General features: G+C 38.7%; 1 protein-coding gene across 18 annotated transcripts in view; it reads right to left on the minus strand.

Moving 5' to 3' along the window:
- Positions 1 to 1,956: 1,956 nt before the first annotated feature.
- LOC105230484 (potassium voltage-gated channel protein eag) overlaps positions 1,957 to 26,505 on the minus strand; it is a 95,383-nt gene continuing 70,834 nt past the window's right edge. For 3 of the 18 annotated variants that reach the window (XM_049456106.1, XM_049456112.1, XM_049456105.1), the window contains 13 exons: positions 24,521 to 24,652; positions 22,325 to 22,437; positions 22,026 to 22,169; positions 20,531 to 20,627; positions 19,470 to 19,825; positions 19,112 to 19,267; positions 18,902 to 18,974; positions 16,070 to 16,269; positions 13,645 to 13,897; positions 12,963 to 13,372; positions 10,570 to 10,860; positions 9,486 to 9,659; positions 1,957 to 8,580 (listed from right to left, as the gene is read on the minus strand). In XM_049456106.1, coding sequence (XP_049312063.1) covers positions 7,462 to 8,580; positions 9,486 to 9,659; positions 10,570 to 10,860; positions 12,963 to 13,372; positions 13,645 to 13,897; positions 16,070 to 16,269; positions 18,902 to 18,974; positions 19,112 to 19,267; positions 19,470 to 19,825; positions 20,531 to 20,627; positions 22,026 to 22,169; positions 22,325 to 22,437; positions 24,521 to 24,652 — 3,518 coding nt within the window. In that variant the 3' untranslated portion in view covers positions 1,957 to 7,461. The remainder of the gene's footprint in view (positions 8,581 to 9,485; positions 9,660 to 10,569; positions 10,861 to 12,962; positions 13,373 to 13,644; positions 13,898 to 16,069; positions 16,270 to 18,901; positions 18,975 to 19,111; positions 19,268 to 19,469; positions 19,826 to 20,530; positions 20,628 to 22,025; positions 22,170 to 22,324; positions 22,438 to 24,520; positions 24,653 to 26,505) is intronic. The other 15 variants (XM_049456115.1, XM_049456111.1, XM_049456113.1 and 12 more) reach the window with 10 other exon arrangements.

Raw genomic sequence — 26,505 nt, forward strand, 5'->3', positions numbered from 1 at the left:
GAGGTCATTGTTTACATTTAGCGACGTCACCACCTTTACCTTTATCGAAGTCAATAACACTCCAAAGTTGTTTACCATCAGCAAAGACACCAAACCGATGTCAGGGATCCCTGGGGAGGTCAATAACCTCTTTCTTTAAACCAACCCGTGTCCAAACACCCTTGGTACGGTCAATGACTCCTTTTTCGACATTTAGGCACCAATCCGAGATCAATGACAGTTTACAAGGTTAATTATCTTTTATAGCGGTCAACGATGCTTTCATTTATATTTGGCGGAGACACCAACTTGAGGTCAGTGATCCTTTGTGTGGTCAATTATCACTTTAAACTAACTTCTTTCTTTACACCAACCCAAACCTTTCTTTACCTCTTCAATTACCTCTTTCATATTTAGCAGAGACCTTGACCCTTTATTTACATTCAGCGAAAACACAACCTGAAGTTAACAACCCTCTCGTGGTTGTGAGTCATTGTCTTCGGTATTCGATTTTAATCGGGAAGTTGAATAGCAGGTTTAATCTGCCCTTGAAAGCTTTCAAGCAGTATAACGTAAAGTATAATTACCCTTTTTTGCATTTAGCGAAGTCACCAACCCACGATCATTGGCCTAAACCCTTGGTGAGGTCATATACCCTATTATTTACATTTATTGAAGACACCAACCCGAGATCAGGATTAAAAGGCTTGCTTTTCTTTCATATTTTTTTTAAATTTTATTGCATTATTTTGAGTTGTAAAATTTATATAATATCTTAGTTATTCCGTTAAATGTGTCTTTATGTATGTATGTATTTGCTTTACTAATATATTTTCTCTAGATTTTTTTCATTTAAGCATGCGTTTTTGTTACTGGCTTTCTTCTGACTTACTCCTTTAATTAGTGGTGAGTGTGTAGCGAGCTTTTGCGGTGTTTTAGTAAAAATTGTCTAGTTCTTCAATGCATTTCTGGTGTGTTTAGGAATTTTCTACTACTTTTTGTTTGCAAATATTTCAAAGAAAACTCTTTAACTCCTTCACTTGTCATTCGTATGCTATACATATGCGCAAACTAACGCTTTGTAGTGCGTTACCGTTAATGCGCGGTGAAGTTCGGCTTTGCTTGCGTGTGAGATTTTGTTTTATTAAAAAATAATTGATATTTGTATAGTGTTAATGGCGTATAAAAGCGTATTTTTTGGTATTTTTTCTAAATTTTCTTTGTATTCTTCTAAGAATTCTTATTTTTTACGTTCTAGTTAATGTGGCAAAGCATTTTCGAGACGTTACCGTGCGTTTTGCCCTTCAGCTTTGCAATTACACGCAGCATTTGCTTGAAAATTTCGTTTATTTATGTCACGTGATGACTGCTAATTTACTGTTATTTACAATTTAGTTTTGTTTTTCATTTCGCGCGGAAACAATTCCTAAATACATGAGTTTACAACTAAATAAATTGAATTAATTGCACAATTTTTGCATATTTTTCAAATTTAAGGCTTTGCAAGGAAAACTTTCGAACAGAAAAACATACATACATACATATGTGTGTATGTGTATGTAACGCCAATTCGCTTATGTCTAAATATTCGAATATTTCTCTTACTAGTTACTGCTATAAGCTTCACTTAGTCTGCTGGTAATTTTAGTTTTAGTTTTAGCTTTTGCCTCTTTACACTTCTTCTGGCATTTTTCTAGTTTCGTATGCGCGCGTAGTTGACGAATTTGTTAAGCGTTTATAGTATTTATAAATATTTTAGCTTATATACTTATATGTATGTAACCTATAAATTTCTTTGCATTGTTTTTACATGGTTTCAAGCAACTAACGGTTTTAGCAGGCGTCTTGCTTACTGCCTGACTTCCTCCTCGGTATTTTACAGTTATTTACAGCGGTTTTATTTACAATTTTTTTTAATTAACAAAAAGTTTGTGATATTTTTATTAACATTTAATTCGGTTTTGCATTATTTGCTATTTTACTTTGTTTTAAGTATAATTTTCAATTTACAACTACAAATAATTTAGGCTAAATATTTTAAATTAGATGTGTGTATGTATGTATTTAATACCATATTGGAATTGCTTGTCGTTTGTACAAATATATTTATGTAGTGTGAGTAAATATACACTTTCCAAGAACCTATTTGGGGTTAGTAAGGTTTAGAAAGAAAGCACCTAAGCAGATTTGTGATAGGCTCAAGGCGCTTAGTCGTTAGCTGTTATCCAACTAGAGTAGTAAGTCTAACTGGCTGCACAAAAAACTGTACAACAGTACAGTAAACTGTTACAGTCTAAGTATGTTATCAAGCCAGCTTGGCGGAGCAGCCATCTAGCCTAACCTAGTTGGGAGTAAACACATCTGTAACAATTTATACATAGATATATTCTTTCATTAAAAAATTAATAACAAATTAGCACAGTGTTGACTATACTCAGGTAACGAAATTCTCGAAGATTATTCAAAAATCACATAAATTGTTGTTAGTTGGTATGTTTGTTAGTATTTTGGTACATATTTTGCACTATGTGTATGAATTTGTAATGCTCTAATAAAGATATTTTGCCAAAACGTAGATTAGTTGCACAAATTTTGACTGATCTAGACTTAAAACGCTGAAGAATATTTCTCGAAGGCGTCAAATATACGATCAGACATAAATCACAACATTAAAATCGTTAACAGACGTTCATTTTGACTTTGCATTCGTGTAGACCCGAAATATAGAGCAAATCATAGCGGGGAATCCTGCGCAGGGGCATCAAGTTGAAAGTTATGTATTATTTCCATCATAAATGACACTCCGCAAAGAAAGGAACTTTGAGTTGCAAGAAAAAGCTTTCCAAACAAGCACTTGATTCCGATCGTTCCGTTTGTATGGCAGCTGTATGCTACAGTGGTCTGATATCAGCTGTTCTAATAAAAGAGCAAATTCTTAGTGAGAAAAGGACGTGTACGGACTTTCAGATAGTTATCTCAAAAAATATCCGTTTGACACATTTATCATTCATCTTTATTTATAAATATTACGTGTCACGTTGTTTGTCCGCGATGGACTCCTAAGCTACTCAACCGATTTTAACAAAATTTAGCGTATTGTGTCCAGTTTGAACCAACTTAGAAGATAGGATAGTGAAAACAATTCATAAATAAAAAAAAATACAATGAAAACTCTATAAAATGGATGCTCTATTAAGCGGACATCTCCATTAAGCATGCACATTGGCCGGTCACACAATTTGTTGATATTTGTTAAGTACAATCATTAAGTGGACAACTCTATTAACTGGACAGAAAGGCTGGTAACCAGACATTGAGAAAGTAGCCTTAAATTCGTTATTTTTCATAATTTGTAGGGTCTATCACGTTTCCTTCTGTGTGTTACAAGCTTCCTGGCAAACTTAATATACCCTGTTAAGTGTCTAAAAACACTACTTAAAAATGTAGCAGGTGTTTCCAACCGCGTATAACTTTTTGCCAATTAAAAATGCCAATACCTTTTAAGTCAGTGTCAAGTCAAACATGAATGTCAACATTTTCTCACTTTCTTCTTGGACTTATGCAAATTTGTGTACAGTAACAAAGACGTTTAACAAATTTAGCCTCTAGTTATATCTAAATGTGAATTTTTTCAACAACTTACAATTAATTAGTTATTATTAAAGGTACTCAAAGAAATATGCCGCGCCGCCTTAACCTCTAATAATATAAAACAACCATCGAACAATATTTTTCTTTACAATTTACCTAACTTTCTTTACTTATTGCTCTATTAGACCTAAGCCACCTATGTGTATGTGTATATGTGAGTGTGTCGGTGTACGCAGTTGTCCTAAGAGATATCTTTAAAATATGAGCACTTTGAGATATTCGAACTCAGTGTTGTAACTATTTCTGCTTTGAAACCGCTTCAGGCAATCAACCAAGTGCAGCACAATCTAAGGCGCTGGCTTGCATGCCACAGATTTTATTAAGCTAGAAATTTTGCTAAAACAAAATGTGTTGCTTTTATATGCCTATGTGAAGAAGTGCACAAATTTAGCTACAAATTTATTGCAATTCAAGTTGGTAACTTAATTTCATAAATGAAATGAAAAACTTTTGCATTTAACTGTTTATAACCTCAAATACATGCCTCAAATTGCTTGCTATACGCTCGCGCACAATTTGCGTCACGTCTTAACGATATCACATATATAATTATGCAAATATTTGGTATTTATTATGCTATGCCATGACATGCGAGGCTCCAAAAACTAACTTTCAAACCCTTGCTCTCCTATATTTACATTGCAAGCGCGTGTTCTATTGCAGCATTTGTGTTTGTTGGGGGCAATTATACGTACATAGGTGTGCGGTGTGGCCAAAGAAAGGTGACTCTCTTACAAAATAGATAATTTTTCTTCACTATATTTCCTTACCGGAAAGAGCAAGTAGTCGTATGAAGGCTCAAGCTTTTACCGAACTAAAAAACCACACTAAGACTACATTAGCGAAGCACTTCCAGCAAAGTTTCGTGTTCCACTTGTTCACACTTAGTTAAATTAAGGGGCTGTACCAGTGTGAGACTTTCAAAAATTCGATTCTTTTTTCGCTTTTTCGATAGTTTATATTTTCAAAAATTCCTGTAAAATCGGTAAAGTCGTATCCTGAAATTTTTTTGAATGGTAGCATTTTAAAAGCGACTGCTTGCAGTTATAAATCGGATAGTTGGAACTTCAAACGCCTTTTTCACGGATCGACTTTTTTCAAAATTGCTGACATCCTAACCCAAGGAGAAATTGACCAATCAAATTGAAACTGAGTATTCTTGAATATATTTACAATATAATGACATACGATCTTTCTGTTTGGTTGAAAATTGTCAATTTTATTACCTATAAAACGACACTTGTTTTCTGAACATCACCATTTTGTTACTTTTTCATATTTTTCAAAAATCGTTGGTCGTTGTATAGGAAATACCTTCAGCTTTAATAATCTTTAATAATCTTTTTGAATTTATTTGGTATAGTAACTCATTCGGCCGGAATTATGTCAGCAGTTGAGGACCTGTTTTCTAGGGACCTCAGAAGACAGCACATAATTCCGTTATTTTTCAATATTTTTGTAAAAACAAAAATCTTAGAATTTAGCTGAAAATATACCTTATTATGTCCAAAGAACTTCGAAACATTTTATCGAGCACTTTCTGTTAAAAAAATTCACGAAAATTGACTAATTTTTCATGGGTTACACTAGTATAGCGCCTTAAGGGGTTTTCTGTATCGTCTGTGTTAGAGAAATTGAGGTTCAGTATTCAGAACTGCAGACAACCGCATTATGTCTTTGTTCTTAACTTCTTCGAATTTCTCCCTTGATATCGTCAGGCTACTAGATCTTCTAATCTCATCTATCCTGGTAAACTGACGCGCCTGTTCTGACTACTTTGAGTAAATTAAGTTTCAGAAGAAGCTTTTAAACCCTTTGTAGCTCGAATTCTATCAATTGAAAGTCACCTCCTTTTGCACCAACTTCGTTTGTGGGTATGTGTATATACAAAAGTGGCGTGTTGCCACCTCTAAGTATTTACAGTAAAGTTGAGAAAAAATTATTTTATTTTGCTTTTGTAATTCGATTGTCGTTTGGTTGTTGTTCATTTTGTTTAACGGTTAAATATTGTATTTTAATTGTGTTTTCTGCTCTGCTTGTGTAGAACTTAATTTAGTTTATTATTACTATAATTACTTAAGTTATTTTAATGGAGCATTAGTTTTGCATTTATTGCTTAATTTTTGTTGTAGTTGTTTTTAATTTTCCTATTTGCTTTGTTTGTAAATAACTTTCAACATTAATATTTTATTTACTTAATAATCAGTACCGTTGTCTTTGTTGTTTTTGTTTGCTTAAATTTGTTCTCAGTTTGATTCTGTGTGTTCTCCATTTGTAGGACGGGTTTCTAAATGAAAACTGTAGTACAAAGTTTGCATATTTTTTGTATTTCTTTTTATATTCATTAAATTGTATTTTCTCTGCTTGTAATTTTGCGTTCTCTTAAAATGTTCGCTTTGTTTTGTGTGGCAGTTAATTATGCAATATTCTCGTTCTTAAAACTCAGATGAAAAAATAACATATGGCAACATTGTGTACGCCTTATTAACCGACAAAGATCGGCTTCGCTTAAAAGAAAGACTACATAGCCAAGCCAGCAGGATATCTGGCAAAGTAGAGTAATTAAATTGAACGAAATGAAGCAACAAAATTGAGTAAAGTGAGGGCTAGAAATAGCAAATAACAAATCTTAGTTTTCTTGCAGAAAGCCTTAAGGAGCTTTTTGCCTGATGTCAACACTTTGTTGCTGTATTTCCATAAGCGAAAAGTCTGATATTTTCCATTCTTCTGAGTATTTTTCTAAAGGCTCGCAAAGCTTAAATTTTTTGTAATTGCATTGTGAGCTTTTCAAAAGCTTTCAATAACAGTTTTCGATGTTTGAAATTTATTATATTATGTCACTTGTGGACCTACGCCTCGTATGTTTTCCAAAATGTTTGAACTGTTTTTAATAAAGAATGTGTATAAAACCAGATTAAAAAGGTTGGATTGCTGTTGAGCGCTTTAAGCTGAAAATTTGCTATAGGCTTTGTATTGCGTTGTTTTAAGCTTGCAAAGTTTGCCTCGTTCCCAAAATAAGATTAGCTGAAATAAAATATTGCCACAAAAGCAGAAAAAAGTGGTTCGGTAAGATTACATAGCCAAGTAGCAGTAGAAAATGAAATCGAGTTTGTTTTTTTTTTTTTTGCAAATTAGTGGGTATTCAATTCCTCAAAAAGGCAAGGAGCTTCAGCAAGCGAAGTATTTCTGCTGTCGTCGTTAAGTATCTATAATTAATCTATAGTTATTTATGACTGTACTGCAAGACGTTTTGGCCTAGGCCTCCGTCTTCCTCTTCGTCTCCGCCTCTGTCTGGCATGTATAATCTATTTATGCATATTATATATCTACACAGCTTCAACAGGCGAGCATTTGGACTCGCTTTGTAATACATATTTACAAATAAATTTACAAATTTTCTAAGCGGCTTATAACTGGTCTTGTTGTTGCTTTTAACTAGCTGACATTTAATTTTTATAGCTTGTTTTTGTTTTTATAATTTTTCATAGTCATAATATCTGGTTGGTTATCACAAATATTTTTCTGCTCGACGCTTCAAAATGCTTTGCGTGTCGCAGTTCGCAATTTAGCGCTCTAAATTTTAAGCTTTCGAAAGCTTCTATACGCTAGTTGACAGAAAATTTAATTACTGAAAAACATTAATTTATACATCTTATGTTATGTTATGCTAAAACTTAGTCCAGCAAAAGCCGCAGCAGCCTAAAATGAACATGAAGCGTTCCGCAGCTTCCTTCAGCTGTACGCCATCGCCTTGCGCAGTCTGCTTTATTCGCCGTTTTATTGCTCGAAGCTACTGCCAGTGTCCGATTGATGGCGCACCAATATCTTGGGCTAGAGAAATTCACGTTTGCTGCGTCCACCACCGCCACTGCCGCTGCCGCTAGATGTGCCGCTGGTGTTGCCACCTCCGCCCAGCGACGACGGTCCGGCCGTTGTGGGCGAAGTGGCTGCGCTGCTCGATGTGGCTGTTGTTGGCGTTGTTACTGCTGGCGCCGTCACCGGCACTACCGTTGTGGGCGTCACAATGGGTTCCTCTTCCAGCAAACGTTGCTGCTCTGGACTCTGTACATGTGATGGCTGCTTGGGAGGCGCTGGTGCCTTCCTGCTCTTCGAACGCCGTTTTTTCAGCATTAGCGGTCCCAGTCCATTGCCGCCTTGTGTCGCCGCTGACCCCATCTGTGCTGGGCTAAGCAGGCTCAGTGTTTGTGGAATGGGCGTGGAGCCTGCGCCTACCGCCACGGTTGCGGACGTCGTAGTTGTAGGCACACCAACGCCTCCTGCGCCGCCACCACCTACACCGCCGATCTGTACCACTACACCCGAGGCGGCGCTTGTGCTAATGGGTGGCGTGGGCGGCACCGTTGAAATTGTTATCACAGTGTCCGCAGCTGGCGTAACCGCGGTTGAGTGTGTGCCGCCACCGCCGCCATCGATCACACCAATGCGTGTAGTCAGGACTGTGCTACCAGCCGCACCAGGCGCGCTACCACCGCCACTACTGGGTCCGAGCTCATCAGCTGGCGTTGTTTGACCCGACGATTCATGTGCTGGTAAACGTTTCATCAGCTCGCCTAATAAGTCCTCAATGCGTCCAATGCGTTGCTGCATGCGCTGCATTTCCAGACGTACATCGACTTTTAAATCCAACATGGTTGCGATCAAATCGCGTTGCGCCATTGTGGGTGGCTGTTCGCGCAAACCTGTGTCGTAAGTGTCCGATGTGGTGGCGCGTGACGAAGCCATTTCGATTTGCCTTTCACGCTCCAATGCAAGGTTGCGCTCTTTAGCTGCCAGTGCAGCCGCTGCTGCTGCTGCTGCCGAGCCACTTTCCCCAACTAGCCGCGTGTCGCGACTGGGAGGCGAGGCATCAATTTCTCCACCTTCGTCGATTGTATCCTGGCGCGCGAGCGCCGCTTGACTAGCCTGTAGTTTAGGAGCTTTAGGAAAAACCTGAATGCATTCATATAATTGAGAGAGAGAGAGAGAAAGAGCGAGATGGTGATGAGAGGGAAGTAAAGGTGTGGTTGAAATTGAAAACCGCGGATCGGCAGGCAGGCAGTAGGATAGGCAATAAACACGCAGTGATGAATTTTTTATGTTGGGTTTGGTGAATATGTCGATGACGAACAGCGAGAAGTTCGTACATGTAGAGCGTAGTTAAAAAGTGTGCAATGTGCGAGAGCGAGAGAACAAAATGAGCATATCCTCAGTGCGCGTGTGTCGGTCAGCACGATGTTTCACGAAGCCAACGAACGGAAGATGCAATTTGTGTTGCAGCCATTTGAAGGTCCAGGGTTGCATAGGAGATGATTATTGTGAAGGTTTTGCGGTATTGCGGGGTAGATTAGGTCAAACGGTATGCATGCATATTATTATTATTTTTTTTTTGAGGAAGTGAGAAAGGGAGAAATAATGTTCATTAATTATTGTTTAATTTGTTAGTTTTTTTTTATATTTAGCTTTGTTTATTTAACGATTGAGCGCGTAATTTGTTCAAACTAAAACTTATTGCTATAAGAAACTATACTGGACATTCGGGTAAATGCCAAAATAATATTCAAAAAACAGAATTTACATACTGAAATAAATGATACAAGTACATACCAATAACCCAGCATTAAATAACTGAAGAAGGCAGACAATTAATCAACAAAACAGCCAAGTAATAACTAGCAGCTAAGACAAGATCTTCATTTACTCTATGTGTGGCAACTCTGGCTTACATTCATAGCAGACACTACATAACAAATCTTCCAGTGCTGCCAACTACTTTCTGTACTGTTTTCTATGTCAAAAAGAAATGAAAAAATACAATAATTTCGCTAGTGTAGATTGAGTCTGGTACGTTTACTAACATCCAGTATGCGTATGCGGCGCCATTTGCGTTCCACCCACGAAGTAGTCGCTGTTGCGGTAGTCAGCGATTCCAAACTCTTGACGCGCTTTGCGGCTGCTGCCGCCACAGCTGCGGTTGTCAGCGGGTCCCTCAACTCGATAATTTGTAAGCTCGTCTCTAAGGACTCGGCGCTCTGCAAAGGAAAGCCATTGGTGTGCTTTTCTAACGCCATTAAGTAGGACCAGAAAGGATTTGCGTTTAAGAATGGGCCGATTGCGCCGGAGAAATTGAACTAGCTTACTCTCGGATATGTGGCGCCAAGGATCATATCTGACTAATGGAAGTGCAGTAATGCGTTGAAAATATTTAGTTAATTGTGACTGATGACTGGAGACCGGGGTCGTACTAAGTCCTCACTAAGTCTGATGACGGGAGGCTTATGTTGTTTCCTTTCTTTATTAAAGCTTTTAAAAGAGAGGGAGCGAGAGCTTGAGAGAATTTGAAAAACTGACTATCTAAAGCTCTTAGACACCGAGCGAGCTCAATCCCTCAATCAATCAATCAATTAGTTGCTCTTAAAAACATTTGAAATTATTAGAATTTGAAAATCAGCTAGCCTAAAGCTTTTAGGTACCGATTGAGCTCTCTAAATCAACTAGTTGCTCTTAAAAGCATTTCAAATTATAAATATGTTCCTGTAAGCTCTAAAACTTAACTGTACTCTTTTTACAACTTTTTAAAACTAACGTTATAGCGCTTTCGAAATTCTCTTGAATCTGAACTTGTGGTAACTATTTGATATTTTCAGTAAAGCTTTGCAAAGTTTCAAGTTGCGAGCTTTAGAAAAGCTTACTGTGCTTTTAAAGCTTTTGTTAAAAAATATTCTATATTATCCCGGAATCTATACGAATCCGCTAAAGTAAAATAGAAATTATGACGAAACTTATATGAACTTAGAAAAAATACTAGACAGCCAATAATTAAATTAAAAATCACTTTAAACATGTTAATGTGCAAGGCTTAAAGCTAAACGGTGTCTGTATTTTTAATTGTTCTCTGTTTAAAATACTTTCATTATTAACTATTTAAGCTTTTGTAATTACTTTATTGCCTTGTCCACCATTACTACTCGAAGTACTGCTCTGCCGCGCTTGGGCAGTGCTCTCACGCAGACTTTCGCGGGCGCTCAAACTTCTCGAGACTGCTACCTTGGCGCTTGTATCGCTAGCCGAATCGACACTTGAACTGCCCAAAAGGCGCCCCCATTTACTAGCACGCGTACTACGCGCAGATGGTGGACCCGATGAGGGCGAGGGTGATGGCGTTGGAGAGGGTGCGGCAGCTGTTGTTAGGATGCGTGAGTCCTCTGTGAGGGTTAATTTAGCAGGCAACTTCTTGAATGGGTTGTCACAAACAAACACGAGCAAGGCGAGAATGCGGGCAGCCGGAAAAGAGGTTGCAAGGATATCAAGTAAAAGGAAAATAAAACAAAAACCCACAAAAAATGTGTGGCGGTGACCGTGCGGAAAAAGGATTGCAAAGACAACATGTTTCGGTGGTGTAAGGGTTAAGCATGTGAAAATAGATAAAATGAGCAATAAACAATTTTGTTGTTAGTATGCAATTTCGAAATGTTTTTGTGTACAAATTTTGTGAAATTCAAAAAAGTAACAACAAAACACAACAACAAACACAAACATTTAAGCCATTCAGATTTTCATTCGGAAATAAAGCGAATATTAGAAAGCGTATATTGAAATTGTGTTAAATTGTAGTTATAAATGACAATTTAGATGGGACAGTTGTGGGAATGGACGTTAAGGTTTGCGTAAGCAGGGATGTTTTTATTTTCGGATGAGTGGGAAGAGAGAAAAAGAGACAACAAGCATAAGTACGAGTACCACATATGTATGTACATAAACATATATATATGTTTTTAAAATACAGTTATTTTTCAGCTTAAAGGTTTCGGAACGAAAAAAAATATAAGCTACGAGATAGAAGTATACGCGACATATAAACAGTAATTATCATAAGTAATAATAAACTATGAGTTGGTAGCAAAAATTTTGATGCCTAAAAGTAGGCAACATATATTGTGCTAATTCACTGCTGAGCATGCGATGTTTGTTCACGGAGAGTTACATAGAAATTCAATGTTTATTAAGCATTAAATTTTCCGACGCCTGAAGGTATGCTATAATTTATTAAAATAACCATAGTGGCGGTAAAGAAATAAAGACAGCAGTAAGAAATACCAAACTGAGTAGAACTAAATTCACTTTGAGGTGTGTACATAGTTATATTGAGTAGCCGAAAAAGTCTTTTCGTATTTCTAATCAAACTTGAACTTATTTTATTATATTTATAAAGAACTTTAATTAACCAAATATGTACGATTTTGATCGACCACGTTTTGCCATTTTTCCGCTAGAGACATTATTCCATCTGTGTAAAATTTATGTGGTTTCTCGGCGAAAAACTGCGGCAAGTAATTTTCACAGGCTGCTCTTGAAGCCAACTTTACTCCATTAAGGGAGTTCTCAATCGAGCGAAACAAATGGTAGTTCGTAGTGCAAGCTCAGGGCTAAATGATGGATGCATCAAAACTTCCAATATGATTGGCAGCACTGGAGCTATACGACTGCAACGTCATCTATTGACAAAATACGAAAAGACTTTTTCGACTACCCCATATATAAATGAAAGTAGGCTTTGCATGCTGAGGGAGCTTAGTTGGGAATAGTATCTAATTATGTTTTTGGAATATATGTATAAGAAAAAATATATTTTTTGTACAGAAACTGTGGTATTTTGAGTGAAATATTGAACGAATTTTAAAGGTAAGAAAGGCCTTAATGAAAATGTAATATTTTATATTTTTAGTGGAAGGAATTTAATATTAAAACTCATTTGGGGTCTAGAAAAGAAAATATATTTAAGCTTTTCATATAAAATGTTGAGGTCTAATTTTAACACAGAAATCAAAAATATATTCACTTTGACATATACAGGGTCTTTTAAATGTTACTTAAGTATTTACTGTAAATAATTTTATAGACAATTTTTGCTTTTTCTGTTTCTACAAATACTTGTACCACGTTTACACCTCGGCACGCTGGCTTTGGCCATGGCGGTAATAACGTTCCATCATACTTACAATTTGGCGTTGCGAAAAGCACAATTTTCATTATTTCACACACAATTAATATCAGTTAACAGTAACAGTATCCAAAACACGGAATTATACAGTGGTTTATATGACAAACACACAACGGCACATTGATACAAATACACATTTAATAATATAATAACAAAAATGCTATTATAAATCGCATAAACGTAAAACCAAATAAAAAGCGTACACAAAATACGCACACACATGCATTTACCACATAAAATACGGCAACGCCGCACGCACATTCTACGCTACACACACGCAAACATATATAATTACAAAGAACCGTTGACTTACGTACACGTTGCGGCTACATACCTTGGTGCGATCCGCGTCGCCGTCGCCCTTCTCCACATCACTTTGGCCGGAGACAACCTCTTTGGAGCCGGTTTGCACCTGCGGCGTACGACGGAATTTCGAGAATATCTTACGCACCAGATGGTCTTGATTTTGAGGCAATTGAGGTTCGTTTTTACGCCGTTCGGCCAATTCTTTCTCGCGCTTCACATCGGCCACCTTGCGAAAAATCAGTCGATGTCTTAAATTGTAGGTGAGCACCAGATTGCGTGCAAAACTATTCGCAAATGCCGAATAGAAATCGAGGACTTCGAGCAATTTATCACGCTTGATGGCATGCAAATCACAATAGGTTAGGGCGCGCACATTGGCAGCGCTCTGGCCAACGGCCGAATCCTTCCAGAATTGATCGCCGAAGACGTCGCCCTTACCTATGGGTCAAGAGAATAGCATATAAGTTACATAAAAACACAAAGCATGTCGGTGCAAGCGGGTAAATACAGAAAGAGAGAGAGATAAAGTGAAAGAGAGCGAAAGAGAGTACAATTGGAAAACTTAGCGCGCTGCAAGGAAAGTGTGATTAAGTGCAAAATAGGATTGGCGCTACAGAGGACGCTCCCTAAAGGTGGACAAACTTTGAGGTCTGGTGTTGTTTGGCACCCTTAGGAGGCTATCGGTTCAAGCCAAGGTTTTGCAAACTCACCCAATATTGCCACAACTTCATCGTCCTGTATCACCTCCAAACTGCCGGTCACTATGAAGCACAAACTGTCGATGCTCTCACCGGTGTGGTAGAGCAGATCTCCAGGCGCCGAGTGCGACATCATGAAGTGCATGGCTAGCGCGCGCAGACAACCATCCGAGGCAAGACGAAATGCTGGATGCTCGTTAAATACTTTGCGATTTAGATGAACACAAATGTCAGCCTTCATATCTTTCGGACAATAGTTTAGTACCTGCGAAGTGGCCAAGCCGCATCATAAACGGCAAAACGTCAAACAAAGTGCGAGAGCACAACAAAATCAAAACAGATGGGCGTGGCAAATCAAATACGATGTGAAAATAAAAGAAGTCGAAAAAAAACAGATATGCAATGCAGATAAATGAGTGCACAGAGTGATGAGAGAGTAGTAGTAGTAGAGAGAAAGAGAGAGATATGAGTACATGGCGCTGAATCTTAAGCGATGAGCATAAACTTCGGTATATGAGTAACATACATAAGGGGTATTCATGTGATTTCAAATCAAAATGAGAAGCCTGACGAACTTTTTCGTCAACCCAATGAAAGCTGTCAAAAAGCTTAATGGCTTTGGCAGCTTTTGGCAGATTTGTGAATACCCATTTCGATTTTTCTTTTGATAAAAATGAATTTTTTTTACGCTGAAAGAGTAGCGGGTGATATTTGATACAAAATAGCATGATACACACGCACACTCACACATACGTACAGACATTTTCGAATCTCACTGGGAAATGGAATTGAGTCTGCGTGCTTAGCAAGTTCCGTCTTCCAAACACTGCATAGATTTAACTTAAATAAATTTAATTTTGAAATAGAAAGTCTAGGCACCAAGGGCTCTCTTTTCGAGCGATTCACCAACACTGCTTACGTCTTAATCACTAAAAAATATTTTAAGCTTTCACAGCGCTTTCACGAATTGAACGCTCGCTAAGCGCGCGCTCAACTCCATTTCCGACTGAGACACCTGGCAACTTTTTTTGCTGCTTCGCTATGTGAGAGTAAGTGTTCGTTCCTTCGGCGATTCTCGTATGTCGCATCCATGTATGTGTGTGTTTACTTTCAATGAGTCAGACCTAGATGTTTTCTCTGTAAAATAGTGATAACCGACATGAATTCGGAATTGTTTTGTGCTACTGTTGTCGCTAGTCGCTAGTGGTTGTTGTATTTCATGTGTTTGTAGTCTATACTATTTTTAGGCACAAACTACAGTCAACGAAAATGGTATAAAGACGCTTCTATCTGTTTCAGAGCGCATCAATTGCGCTTCTATAATGATTTAAACCAAATGCGCTACAAGCTTTGACAAAATATATTGAGCTTTTTATGAGCTTTTGAATATTGCCATGATTTGGTTTAAATTCCATCTAAAGGCACGGATTTGACGGACGCTTTTCGTTTTGGCGCACGGATTTGCGGTTTTTATGAGGCGCTAAACCGAGCATGATGACCAAACGAGCGAGCGAGCTTACCTGGACGTAGTTAAAGGGAGTAGAAAAATAAAAAAGAGAGACAAATAAAGTAAAATGCAAATTGAGCTGGATTCGTAAATCAGTTCGAAAACAAAGTTATAAAAGCATGAAGAGGCAGCAAAGAGCAAGTAAAGAGCAAACATTTACAAAGCGTTTGTTAAGTTATAAAAAAGGTTAGGCAAAAAGCGCTAAGCGGAGAAAAAGTTGAAGTTGAATAAGAATAAAACCGCGCTCTAAAAGCAAAAACAAACGTTAGCGGGGCTTAAATGGCCCCAAAACGCGAAAGAAATGTTTTGCAAGCAAATTATGAAAATGGAAATGCAAGTACTGCTTAATGAAAACCGCGCATGAAGCTTTGGAAAGCGCCTAAAACTATGCACCTCCGCTTACACACACAGATTACGGTGCATTACTTTTGCGCGTTGGCTGAGTGCGTGGGTGTCTGTTAAGGTGTGTGAAGTTGGCTGTGGTGCCGTGGTTGTATGCGTGTGTGTCCGCTGTGTACGGGTTGGTGTTGACCATAGCGGCGCGGTGGTCGCGGTCGTTTGTTGTGTGTGTAACTCTGGCTAAGCGTGACACATTAAGTATTGAAGTGGCTTCAGTTGCTTGTGAAGAGTGGTCGAGTGGCCGAGTGGTCGAGTGTGTGCACCAGTTTTCGTATAAATTTATTTTTTGTGTACTTTTTACATTTTTCGTGTTAAATAATGTCGAGCACAGCACTAGGCTGAAGCTCTTCTAACTACTCAACTAATATACTCAACTATTCGCATACAATTTACATACTTTACAAAAGCTTTTCTGCTTGCATACATACGTACATACTCAGCATACTATTAAATCGCGGCATACATATGCGTTTGTGTGTGGCTGAGGATGAGTGTTTGTGTGTTGGCGTTGTGCGTGAGTGCGTGCATTACCTTTTCGGTGTCCAAGCCTTTGGTCATGGCCCACGTGGAGACCACATAATCCATGACGCGTTCGCTGAGCGCCTTCGGCACCTCGTGCAACTTCATGAACTCGCGCACATTATTCAACATGTCGTGGTACTTCGCCGTCGCTGAGGTCATCTGCTGGATGATGGTCGTCACGTGACCGAATATCGTCGCGTACAGCAGCGCTACACGGTGGCAGAGAGTGGAAATAAGCGATAATATGAAAGAAAATTAATTGTGTGCTCATTAAAATATGTGCGTGCGCGCAAGCTCACTGGATTAAGTGGACTATTTTATGGCGCTTCTAAAAATTTCTTTTCAATTATAATCCATTTTATGCAGCATACTTTTCGGGTACTTAACACTGAGCAGAATAACAAATGAAACAACACACATGAATGGAATGGAAGTGTGGGCTGTGGGATGTGGAACATGGCAAATGTAGATGGCTGGAGGAGGGGTAAGGGAATTAATGCGGTGGTACTGAGGGTCGCAGTAGGAGGAGCGATAAATACATAGTACTCGTAGAAGAGCTGAAGAAATTAGTATGCGAATTACGAACGCAAGCTAGAACAGTAATAAATGCCCAAAATTGTTGTTGTGTTATGAGTATGAAGGTGGCAGTAGAAGAATGACAGTGCCGAGAAGTCAAAATTTATAGAGAAGTGGCTTTGGGTTTCTTGCATGCTTTTGCGTGAGCTACAACAAACATTTTTATCATCTTCACCGCTTTGTTAACAACAAAACAGTAAAGAGTTGTAGCACAGGCAAAAGCATTTGTTTGAGGCCTACCGGTCCTACTTGTTCTTGTAGAATTTCCTTAAGTACTGATTTTCTATAAAAAAAAGTTAAGGGTTAGCTTTTTCATTACAATGTACCGGCGTTCTTAGCTGTCAAGGTGAGATCCCGCTTAGAATCGACCTCTTAACCAAACCTAGACTTTCTCTTCACAAACGACTTATACTTTTTGTACGCAGGTGAATTTTCTGGATATAACCAATTCTGCTAAAATGAGGGTTTCGTAACTTCTCTGCTGTTTTTAATGATAGCTTCCTTGAAAGCTTCAAGAACTACTTTCTATACATCTGCGCTCTAACTTTAAGTTCTTGTTGATATCTCGGTTAGAAAAAAAAGTTCGGGAAGCGTGCTCTGTCATCCCTGGTTTATTCAACATAATGTGCATATTGCATTGACTTGAAAGCTTCTTAACCTGAGACTATATGCGGAACCCCACTGTCACTGAGATTTCTGTATCGACTTTAGGTCTCATCCGCCTCGTAGTAAAAATACCTGAGACTGCACTTGGAACCCCAGCATCACTGAGATCTCTGAATCGCCGTGGGTTTATGGCATCAGTTTATGTGACCATTGAGTCGAAAGCTTCTTACCGACTTTTAGTCGCGTCCGACTCTTAGTAGGTGTACATGAGACTACACTTGGAACCCCAGCATCACTGAGCTTTCTGAAGCGCAGTGAACTTATAGCTTCAGTTTATGAACCATTGAGCCGAAAGCTTCCTACCGACTTTTAGTCGCGTCCGGCGTACCTGAGACTACATGTGGAACCTCACCGTCACTGAAATTTCTGTATCGCAGTGGGTTGATAATATCAGTTTATGACTCACGTTGATTTGGTACATCTGCTTGTCTACACTTTAGTCTCGCTGGATTAGTAGATTTACCCGAGACTACACCCCACCATCACTGGTATCTCTGAGTCGAAGTAAGTTTATAGTATCACTTTATGACCCAGCTTGATTTGTTAGACCTGGTTGCCTATATTTCAAAAGATTTAAGCATTTTTGGACAACTTCGCGGAAGATCAAGCTTTCAGAAATGATTTCAGACATAAAAAGAGCTAGAATAAATCTTCTGGTTAAAGAATATTTAGACGTATTAAATCATTTTAACCCCAAAGTGCAGTGACAATCTACTGACATTACAAGAAGTAGCAAATCTAAACTCAAAAACATCCAAAACCTACAATTTGATCACCAAAAACTAACACCAACGCAAAACAAAGCGAAATCCAGCGATTTTTCTTTGTGCAGCTTTTAGAACTCACACATAGCGACGAATTGTCCAACTATTGAAATTTCGTGACGCAGTGTTGTATTTCGGAAACATTTACAGTTTATATACAGTTTAGATAAAAATATGTTGATTATGAAAAGTTTATACAGAGAAAAGAGCAGGAGTTTCAGTTAGAGAGAGTCGAATGTTCCAGTGTTGGGGCTTTAGCCCTTCTTTCGCTTTCAAGTAAATAAAATGCATGAAATGGTGTCAGTGGTGGTGGTGAGCGCTGATTCGATTGTTTAGCCTACAGAGAGCTACTTGGATGAGTACTGGCAAGAATGTGATTCGGAAACAACAACTGTGCTACAAAATGTGGGTTCAACGGGAAGTTTCATGAGCTTATTTCGACTGAACTTTTGAGATTTCTTTAACTAATGAAATAATTCAACAGAGGCACACTACACCAACTCAGCATTTATTAGTTCTAGCGGCGTGACGGCGGCGAAATGTGTGAGCCCGTGTAGCGTGGCGGTTCCATGATAACCAAATGGCCTTGTCTTGCAACAAGCTTCAATGCAAAACGGAAAGTTTTTTTTAATAATGACAATGCACCGTTTAGTATTAAAAATTATTTTTAAATTCATTTTAATTTCGGTTTCATTCTTCACTACGCGTTTTCTCGCTCGGGGCGCACACATTTGCTCGGCTGCCGTTTTGCGTTTACGTCTCTTACGAAGCGTTGCGCAATTTCGTTTCGTTTAGCGAAATTGGACGCGGCAACGGAACGTGTCGGACACTGCACCTGCAATAATCATCATGCAGATGGTGAACACCTTCTCGTTGTCCGTCTCGGCGGCCACATTGCCGAACCCCACCTGCAAGTACACAAAAGTGATTCCGTTAAAAATACATGCAACACCGAAGAAAAAACGGTAAATTAAATTTATATATTTTCGCTCTGATTTAGTTGAGGCGTATTTGCAAAAGCAGCGCTCGGCTGCATAGAACTCACCGAAGTCATGCATGTCATGGTGAAGTACAGCGCCGTCACATACATACTCTTGCGCGACGGACCATTTATCAGTTCCGGTCCGGTGTCGTTGCTCCAGATGTACGAGTATGGCGATTGCGTCACGTTGGCCAGCTTCCACAGCCAACTGTACTGTATCTATTCGAAAATAAAAACAAGCAAATAAGTGCGGAACAAAAATGTAAAAGCGAGTTTGGTAATAAAACGAATGAGCGAATAAAACGAAAAGGCGGTGGTTGTGAAAGTATAAGTATTTTGAGGGGGAAGAGAAGAGCAGCCGGACAAATTTGTGATTTGTATAATCGCTTGTTTCCTTTTGGTCAATGTTTGTGTCATGTACCACACTTACTCCATTGTCGGCATCGCTGCGGCCGATCGAGTACCAGATGCAGGCCAGCCAATGCGCCACCAGCATGTAGAAACAGAGCAGCAGTATGAGCATGGCGGCGCCATATTCCAGATAGCGGTCTAGCTTGCGCACCACGCGCCCCAGTCGCAGCAGACGCACCACTTTCAGCGCACTGAAGAGCGAGCCAATACCGTCCTCATCGCGATCGAAAGCGTTGAAGACGTCGTATGGCAGGCAGCTGAGCAGATCGATGATGAACCAGGACTTTAGGTAGTTCATGCGTATCACTTTGGGGTCGCTGACGACCTCGCCGCCGGGGCCCACGAACGTTGTGTGGAAATTTAAAACTGCAAAGAGAAGATTTCGAGAAAGTATTGCGAAATTCGAACGTTTTTAAGCAAAGTATATGCATGAGGGATAGGCTATGGGTGCTTAGATGGAAACGGCAAGACGTGCTAAGTTGTCATAAGCATTGTCATAAGCTTAGAAAAGCCACTGTAACCATCTAGGGACGCATTCCTACCCTGGAGCAATCATTATGTTTTGGAAAGGGTGGATTACAGGATTTGTCCGGCAAGAAATAGAACTGAGTCCATTTAAAAAAATTTATAACCAATCGTTGCAATCCATTAAAAACTTTCAAAATAGGCTCCATCTGCGTCGCCCTCGGGATTTCAAAACATTGAAAGCGTCACGGAAGGCATTCTCCGGAATAGCCTTGAGAGCCGAGGTACATGATGCTTGGATTCCTCTCAAAATTCTTGCCTTTCATCGGCCTTTTCGGACAAGGAAACAAAAAAAGTTCGGGTTCATCTGGGCTGAGGAAGCGTTGGGATGCCAGCCTTGGTTAGGTAGCTGTTCACAAGAAAGCCGGTGAGAGCCGGGGCGTTGGCGTGATGCCACCTCCAATCGCCTGCGTTGCCTAGTCGGACCGAATTGACCCTTCGTTTGAGTCTCTTGAGGACTTCCACGTAAAACTTGTCGGAAGAAAGTCAGTCCTATTACTTTTCGGACAAATCCTGTACTCTTTCAATAAAGATTGATTTACTCACCGATATCTATAAAGAATATAACATCTACAATGGAATCAACGACGAGTAATGAAACATCTTCTGAAGTTTTGTTTTTAAAAGCTACATTATATGGCACCTGCAAAGTGAATTACGCAATTATTACATAGTTTTACAATGATAATATTATTGCAATAAAAAATGCTTGCTTAAGAAGCAGCTGACATGGAACACGCAGTAATAAATAAATATATTACGATATATATATATATAGATATGTTTCACTTTGGATTGCCGCCTCCTTCCAGCAAAGAGTGTAGAATTTAAATCATTCAGAGAAATATAGATTTCAACTCTCTCATACCTTTGAAGTATCCTATCCAACACTCACCACTTTAACTCACTTTCCAGAATCATGTGTGTAATTCGCACTTGAACGCACAAATCACATGATTCTGCAGCACTCGGCAAATGGGTAGCAACCGTTAACCACACAGAGTTACCACATCGGCCGACGCGTATTTATTATGCCCAAAGAACATGAGCACATAAATGTTGGCTCTCTAACACGGTTACGAGCCACTCCGCTTACGAATTTCTACACGGAATCGCGTTAGCGGAATGTATGTGTGTTAACGGCATACAGAAACCTCATTCAAAGCGCAAATTTTGAATACGTAATGCAATAAAAGTGGTCGTTTATGGCGCGTGGGTGTCGTACACACACATTAGGCTCAAAGCGATTTGTGCCTAGATGCCCTATGCGAAAAGTTCAGTGCGCAGATTAGTGGCAGTTCGAAGTTCGGTTTCGAAGCGTTTGGAAAGGGTTTTGGGTATGTCTTACCTGGACAAAACTTCTTTAAAACTAATTTCTGATGGTGGGAAAGCATTGGTCTGCTGCTCAAATGAACTTCAAATGGGACCCACAACGCACCGGCAGATGTGAAATAGCTCTCTTGTTCTTTTTTCTCTCAATTGAAGTATTCCGCTCTTAGAATATCAACTTTTAGAACCCTCAATTCACCTTAAAATTGATTTTAAGGTCATTTCAACAATTACTCTTACTACGTCCATAAAAAATTCTTCAAACTTGTTTTCAGAACCGGCGAAATATTTTCGTTTAACAATTCGTCGAAACTTTATCAACCTAAACATTTCGTATATAAAGAAGATTCCAAAGCCAAAAGCGGCATGTAGCTTCTCGTCACACCCCACAAAGTGGGAACTGAAAAGCATTTGTGAGCTCAAGATTCTGCCTAACAGCTTATTTTAAGTTTATTAGAAATTAATCACTATATTACTACAAACTACATTCTGTGTATTACTACTATATTGTAAGCTTAGATTAGATTTTCTTTTACTAATAATGTGCTTCTCTTTTTTCTTTGCAGGTATGTCAATTATTCTTGAACAATTTAAGCTACATTTGCCGACATTTGCTGGCGGCCATTAAAATCAGTCAGTTTCATAATTTATGCCGTTTTATGTGCGTGTTCCATTTGTCACACACGCCAAGTGCCACAAAGTTATAGCTTACCATAATGGCGGTATAAAATGTTAAACATAATATCACCCAATCCCAAATTGCTTTAAATGCACAATAATGCAAAAGAATGTGTGGCGGCGTCTTAGGCGCTTCTTGTCTGTATTGTGGCATAATATCGGCGCTGAGTGACATCATCTGTAAGAGGGAAATGAAGTGGCAAGCAGTATAGATAAATTAGATCAGCAATCGGAAATCGAAAGAAATTTAATAAATAAAAAGTCAAGTGACGGTTTAAAAGTAACTTAGACTTAAATATATCATAAACGAAGCACCACGTGAGTGCCACTTACATGCGCCAGATTGGATTGCTTCGTTGGATCCTTTAGTGTTGGCAGATGTGCGCTGAATTGACGGCTTCGTGTCACCGAACGCGCCAGTTTGGCGAATTTCGATAAACCTAAAACTTGAGAGTAAATATCAAAAAATTTACATTAACGACGACAACACAACACAACAACGACAACTGAAATTTGCAATAATAGAGAGAAATCGGCAAAATCCAACAGGAAATAGTAGAAGTTCAAACGCTAAGGGGGTTATGATGACGCGTTGCTTGGATGAAGTTTAGAGAATGAAGTTAATGATGGAATTTAGTGTTGCTCAGATATGTAGTTCAAACCGTTTAGAGATCCGCGCAGAGTTTCGACAGCTGCTCAGTATTATGCGCTCTTTGTGGAGTGTTTGATAGTGGCGGTATTAAATTTTGATTGTTTTAAAATAGCTCTGACTTTATAATTGGCCTGACGATTTCATATTTAGACTACTTGCTATTTATTTCTGTTTTAGTTTACAATTCCGATCAGCCAAATTAAATGAAGTATTTGTAGTGCAGAATTTTGATTTCTTATTTTGCTGAAATTTTGCCTTTTTAAAAAATAAATCAATATAACATAAATGTGGTAACTTCGTGAACATAGTATAAAAAATAATGATAAAAAGCCAATTGAAGCCAATCATTGATTTGGTGCTTTAACTGATAAATAAACAGTGATATAATGAATGAATTTCGAAACTAGAAATTTTCCAATAAAAATCGAGTTTTTGAGAGTAAAAATTTGTCAAAGAATTTTGCAGGTTTGTGTTTTTCAGATTTATCATAACAAAATTGTATGCCAGATTTGATATAAATGTGAAACTTGTTATTCTAAACTTAAAGTAACGTTTTTTACATTTCCGTAATGGTCATTTGAAGAATATTACTCTATATGTTATATCTAACAGTAGTCTTGAGAGTTTTGTCTAGGAAACACTAACTATTTTCAGACTACAAAGTAACTCAATTATCGGTTACCTTTTATATTTCGGGATTTGGCAATCGTAGTGTTGCAATCTGGGCACTCATAAGCTGCCAAAAATTTGACATTTTTGATGTTATATTTGTGTTGTTTACAGTAACTTAAAATATTCACCTCGGTTAAAAAATGAATCGCGCAAAAAAGCTCGCCATTATTTTTACAACTTTCGATGTAGATTATCTCAGCAACAGGGCATCGGAGAACTTAATTAAATTTTCGGTGCTGAAGTTGCCTCAAGGATGGGTTTTTATCAATAGTAAGATGAATCTAATCAAGGTCGTGGGTCAAGAATTTTATGCAGGTCGTCCAAAATCAGTTGTTGTTCCGTAAACTATAGATGCTGTGCGAAAACTGATATTGCAAGATAATCATGTGACATCGTAAGATTCAGACAATTGTAGGCATTGGTGGGATCAGCAAACATTCAATATGCAGCATCATTTGGTTTGACCATCGCTCTAACCGAAACAACTGCATTTTTGAACATTCAAAACATCGATTTGATGCAAAATTCACTGTAAAGGCCTGACTTGGCATCGAGTGACTTTTTGTTTCAAGTTTTGGAGATACCTCAATCTGCGTGGCAAAAGGGCTTTGATAATTAGTTCAAAAGTATCAAATATTTACCGGTCTTAATGGAGAACATTGTGAACACCAATAAAGCGGTTTTCGATTATTAATTGTTGGGTTTGTTCTCTCTTTCCGAAATATAAAAGGCAACATACGCGTTTACTATAAGTACAACTTTGATCTTTGAACATATAATCACCGTTATTTTGAGTTCACATTGCTTTGTTTTCGGAGTTTAATGCAGCATGCTGGCCATAAACATTACTGAGTGACATTGTTATGGTTTTCTAGTCTCGAAAGTTTAGAAGAAAAGTGCTACATTCGTGTAAAATGTACTTCAAACTCGAACATGCAAGAGCTAAAGTAGAAAAGGACTGCCAAAGCTTAGTATGACTTGAAAAATGTTTGCTTCTCTACATTCTACTTTTCAGGTATACATTTTTCATAAACGTTTTTATTTAAAAAATAAAGCATAACTCCAAAACTATGCTTTGACATTCCGCTTAAGTTCGAAACACGTTATTAGTAAATAAGTCTTGTGTAGAGCTTGATTGGTGGTGTTAGTAAGTTTAAGTATAGAATTTTCCTACTGTCAAAAAAAATTAATGCTCGTTTACTTACCACCCTTTGTGTCCTCGCTGTCGATCGGCTGCTTCAGTGCCGTGATGTCCCGGAATGTTAGCAGAAATAACACAACCAAATCCCTTTCGTTGCGTATGGGCGCAACCTGCAACAGCAGCCATAGCGGAGTTTCTGTACGTGAAACATTGGAAAAATGCAGGAAATTATTAGAAAGTGTGTAAACTTGTAGGAAAGTGGGAAAAAGCTTTGTGAATGAACTACGCAATATTTTAGTAAAATGTTTTGTTTAACAAAGTTTACTAAACGGGTATGAAAGGAAAGCTCGAGCGTAGGCTACATTCTCCTGATTCTTGTTGCTAAAATGTGGCGCCTTATAGTATGCTGCTGCCTTAGTGAATTGCAACAGGCGCGTGTTGTGAGTGATCGGTTCTCTGTAACGCATTCGGGCAAGTGGTCAGCGCTTTTATAGGTTAGTGCTTTGCCTTAACCTTCACTCCCTCGTACTTTGCTCAACTCATGCTTCTTCTGCTGAGCAGCGGAAAATCTCGCGACACAGCTGTTGCTATTCGTCCATGCGACAGCACATTGCATGATGGCAAAACGTCTAAAAGCATACCAAGGCTTCTGAGGTTGTCGTCGCAAGCTGCTAGTTGGTGGCGGTGCCATGTTTGCCAACCTTAAATATTATTTCAGCCTCCTTCTGTTGCAGTGAATATTTTATTTACGCTAACATATTCCTATCAATCGCGGCTCAACCCATTTCAGCGTGTTTCACTAAGGCCAACCTCTAACTTTCGTCTATTGTTGCTGTGTTTTTTTGCAATTTTTTCTTAAGGTCGCAGCTTATGGAAGCGCAACGCTGCACTTTCCGCATACAAACAATAACAAAGCCATCAATTTTATGATTCGTTGACACAAATCAATCATGGCTTTTTGAGGTGAGCGCAACAACAACGTAAAGTGTCACGTAGTAAGCTGGTTATGCAAAAGGGGGGGAACGGGCGGAATCAGCAATGCCAAATGGAAAAATTAATAAATTTCGTCGAAGGCTTCTAAAGCGCGGCCGAACGGGTGTGCATGTGGCGGCCAATGCGACATGTAAATTTTTCTAATCAACAAAACTTTCCGCGGGCATTAGCGTCAATGGTTCTCGATTTGTAGCCCACTCTCCTATTGCCGCTGGCGCTCTTAGCTCCGATGGCATGTCAAACTGCTGTAAAAGCTTTCAGCTGCCGTTTAATAAATTGTCGTTTTTCTATTTTCGCTTTCTTTGCTCCTTTTTTGTACGTTCACATTTCGCTTGTCATGTTTTCGCCCTGACATTGGCGTACTTCCAAAGTGCTGTTCCTTGCGCCTCATGTGACTTGCCTCAAGCCGACTAGCTGTAGATGTTTTTGTTTACTTTCGCCAATTTTTGACAGCGACCACTTTGTTTTAGTTAAATTGGCTACCGCATGTCTGTCCGTATAGAGATATGAATGATGCAGCATTGCCACTCATTTGTACCTTTAAGTCTAATGAAAAACAAAACTTTGAGGTGAAGCTCCATAGTTCGACCTTTCGCGGTATTAATAGCAGTAAAAGCCACAAATTTGATATCTGCGGGCTTAAGTAAAAGTAGAAATCGATAGTGTTTTGGTCGTCAAACCAAATGATATTAGTAGCAATAAACATAATTTACTTTCCTAAAGTCTCTGAACGCCGAAACTGAATGAGAGGACCTACTATGTAGTATAAGACTGAAGCAAGCTTATTCGGGTTAAACGTTGAATTCTGAGTTTTGGGGTTATTGCAGTCATAAAATTTTGTTTTCCATACATATTTTTCAAAAATGTTTGTAGAAACGAATAAAGCAGGCCATTTCGTGTGCTAACTACTTCACCTTGGTAGGTCTGCCTATTGAGTGATAGCAGTTAACGATATTTCCATGTATTCAACGTCTAAGTCTACCCAAGTTTTATACCCATTACTTTAGCAAAGACAGCCACCAACTAAAGACTTTTGATCTGCTAAAATCATCTCCC

Source organism: Bactrocera dorsalis, chromosome 4 (genome assembly GCF_023373825.1).
Source record: "Bactrocera dorsalis isolate Fly_Bdor chromosome 4, ASM2337382v1, whole genome shotgun sequence".
NCBI lineage: Eukaryota > Metazoa > Arthropoda > Insecta > Diptera > Tephritidae > Bactrocera > Bactrocera dorsalis.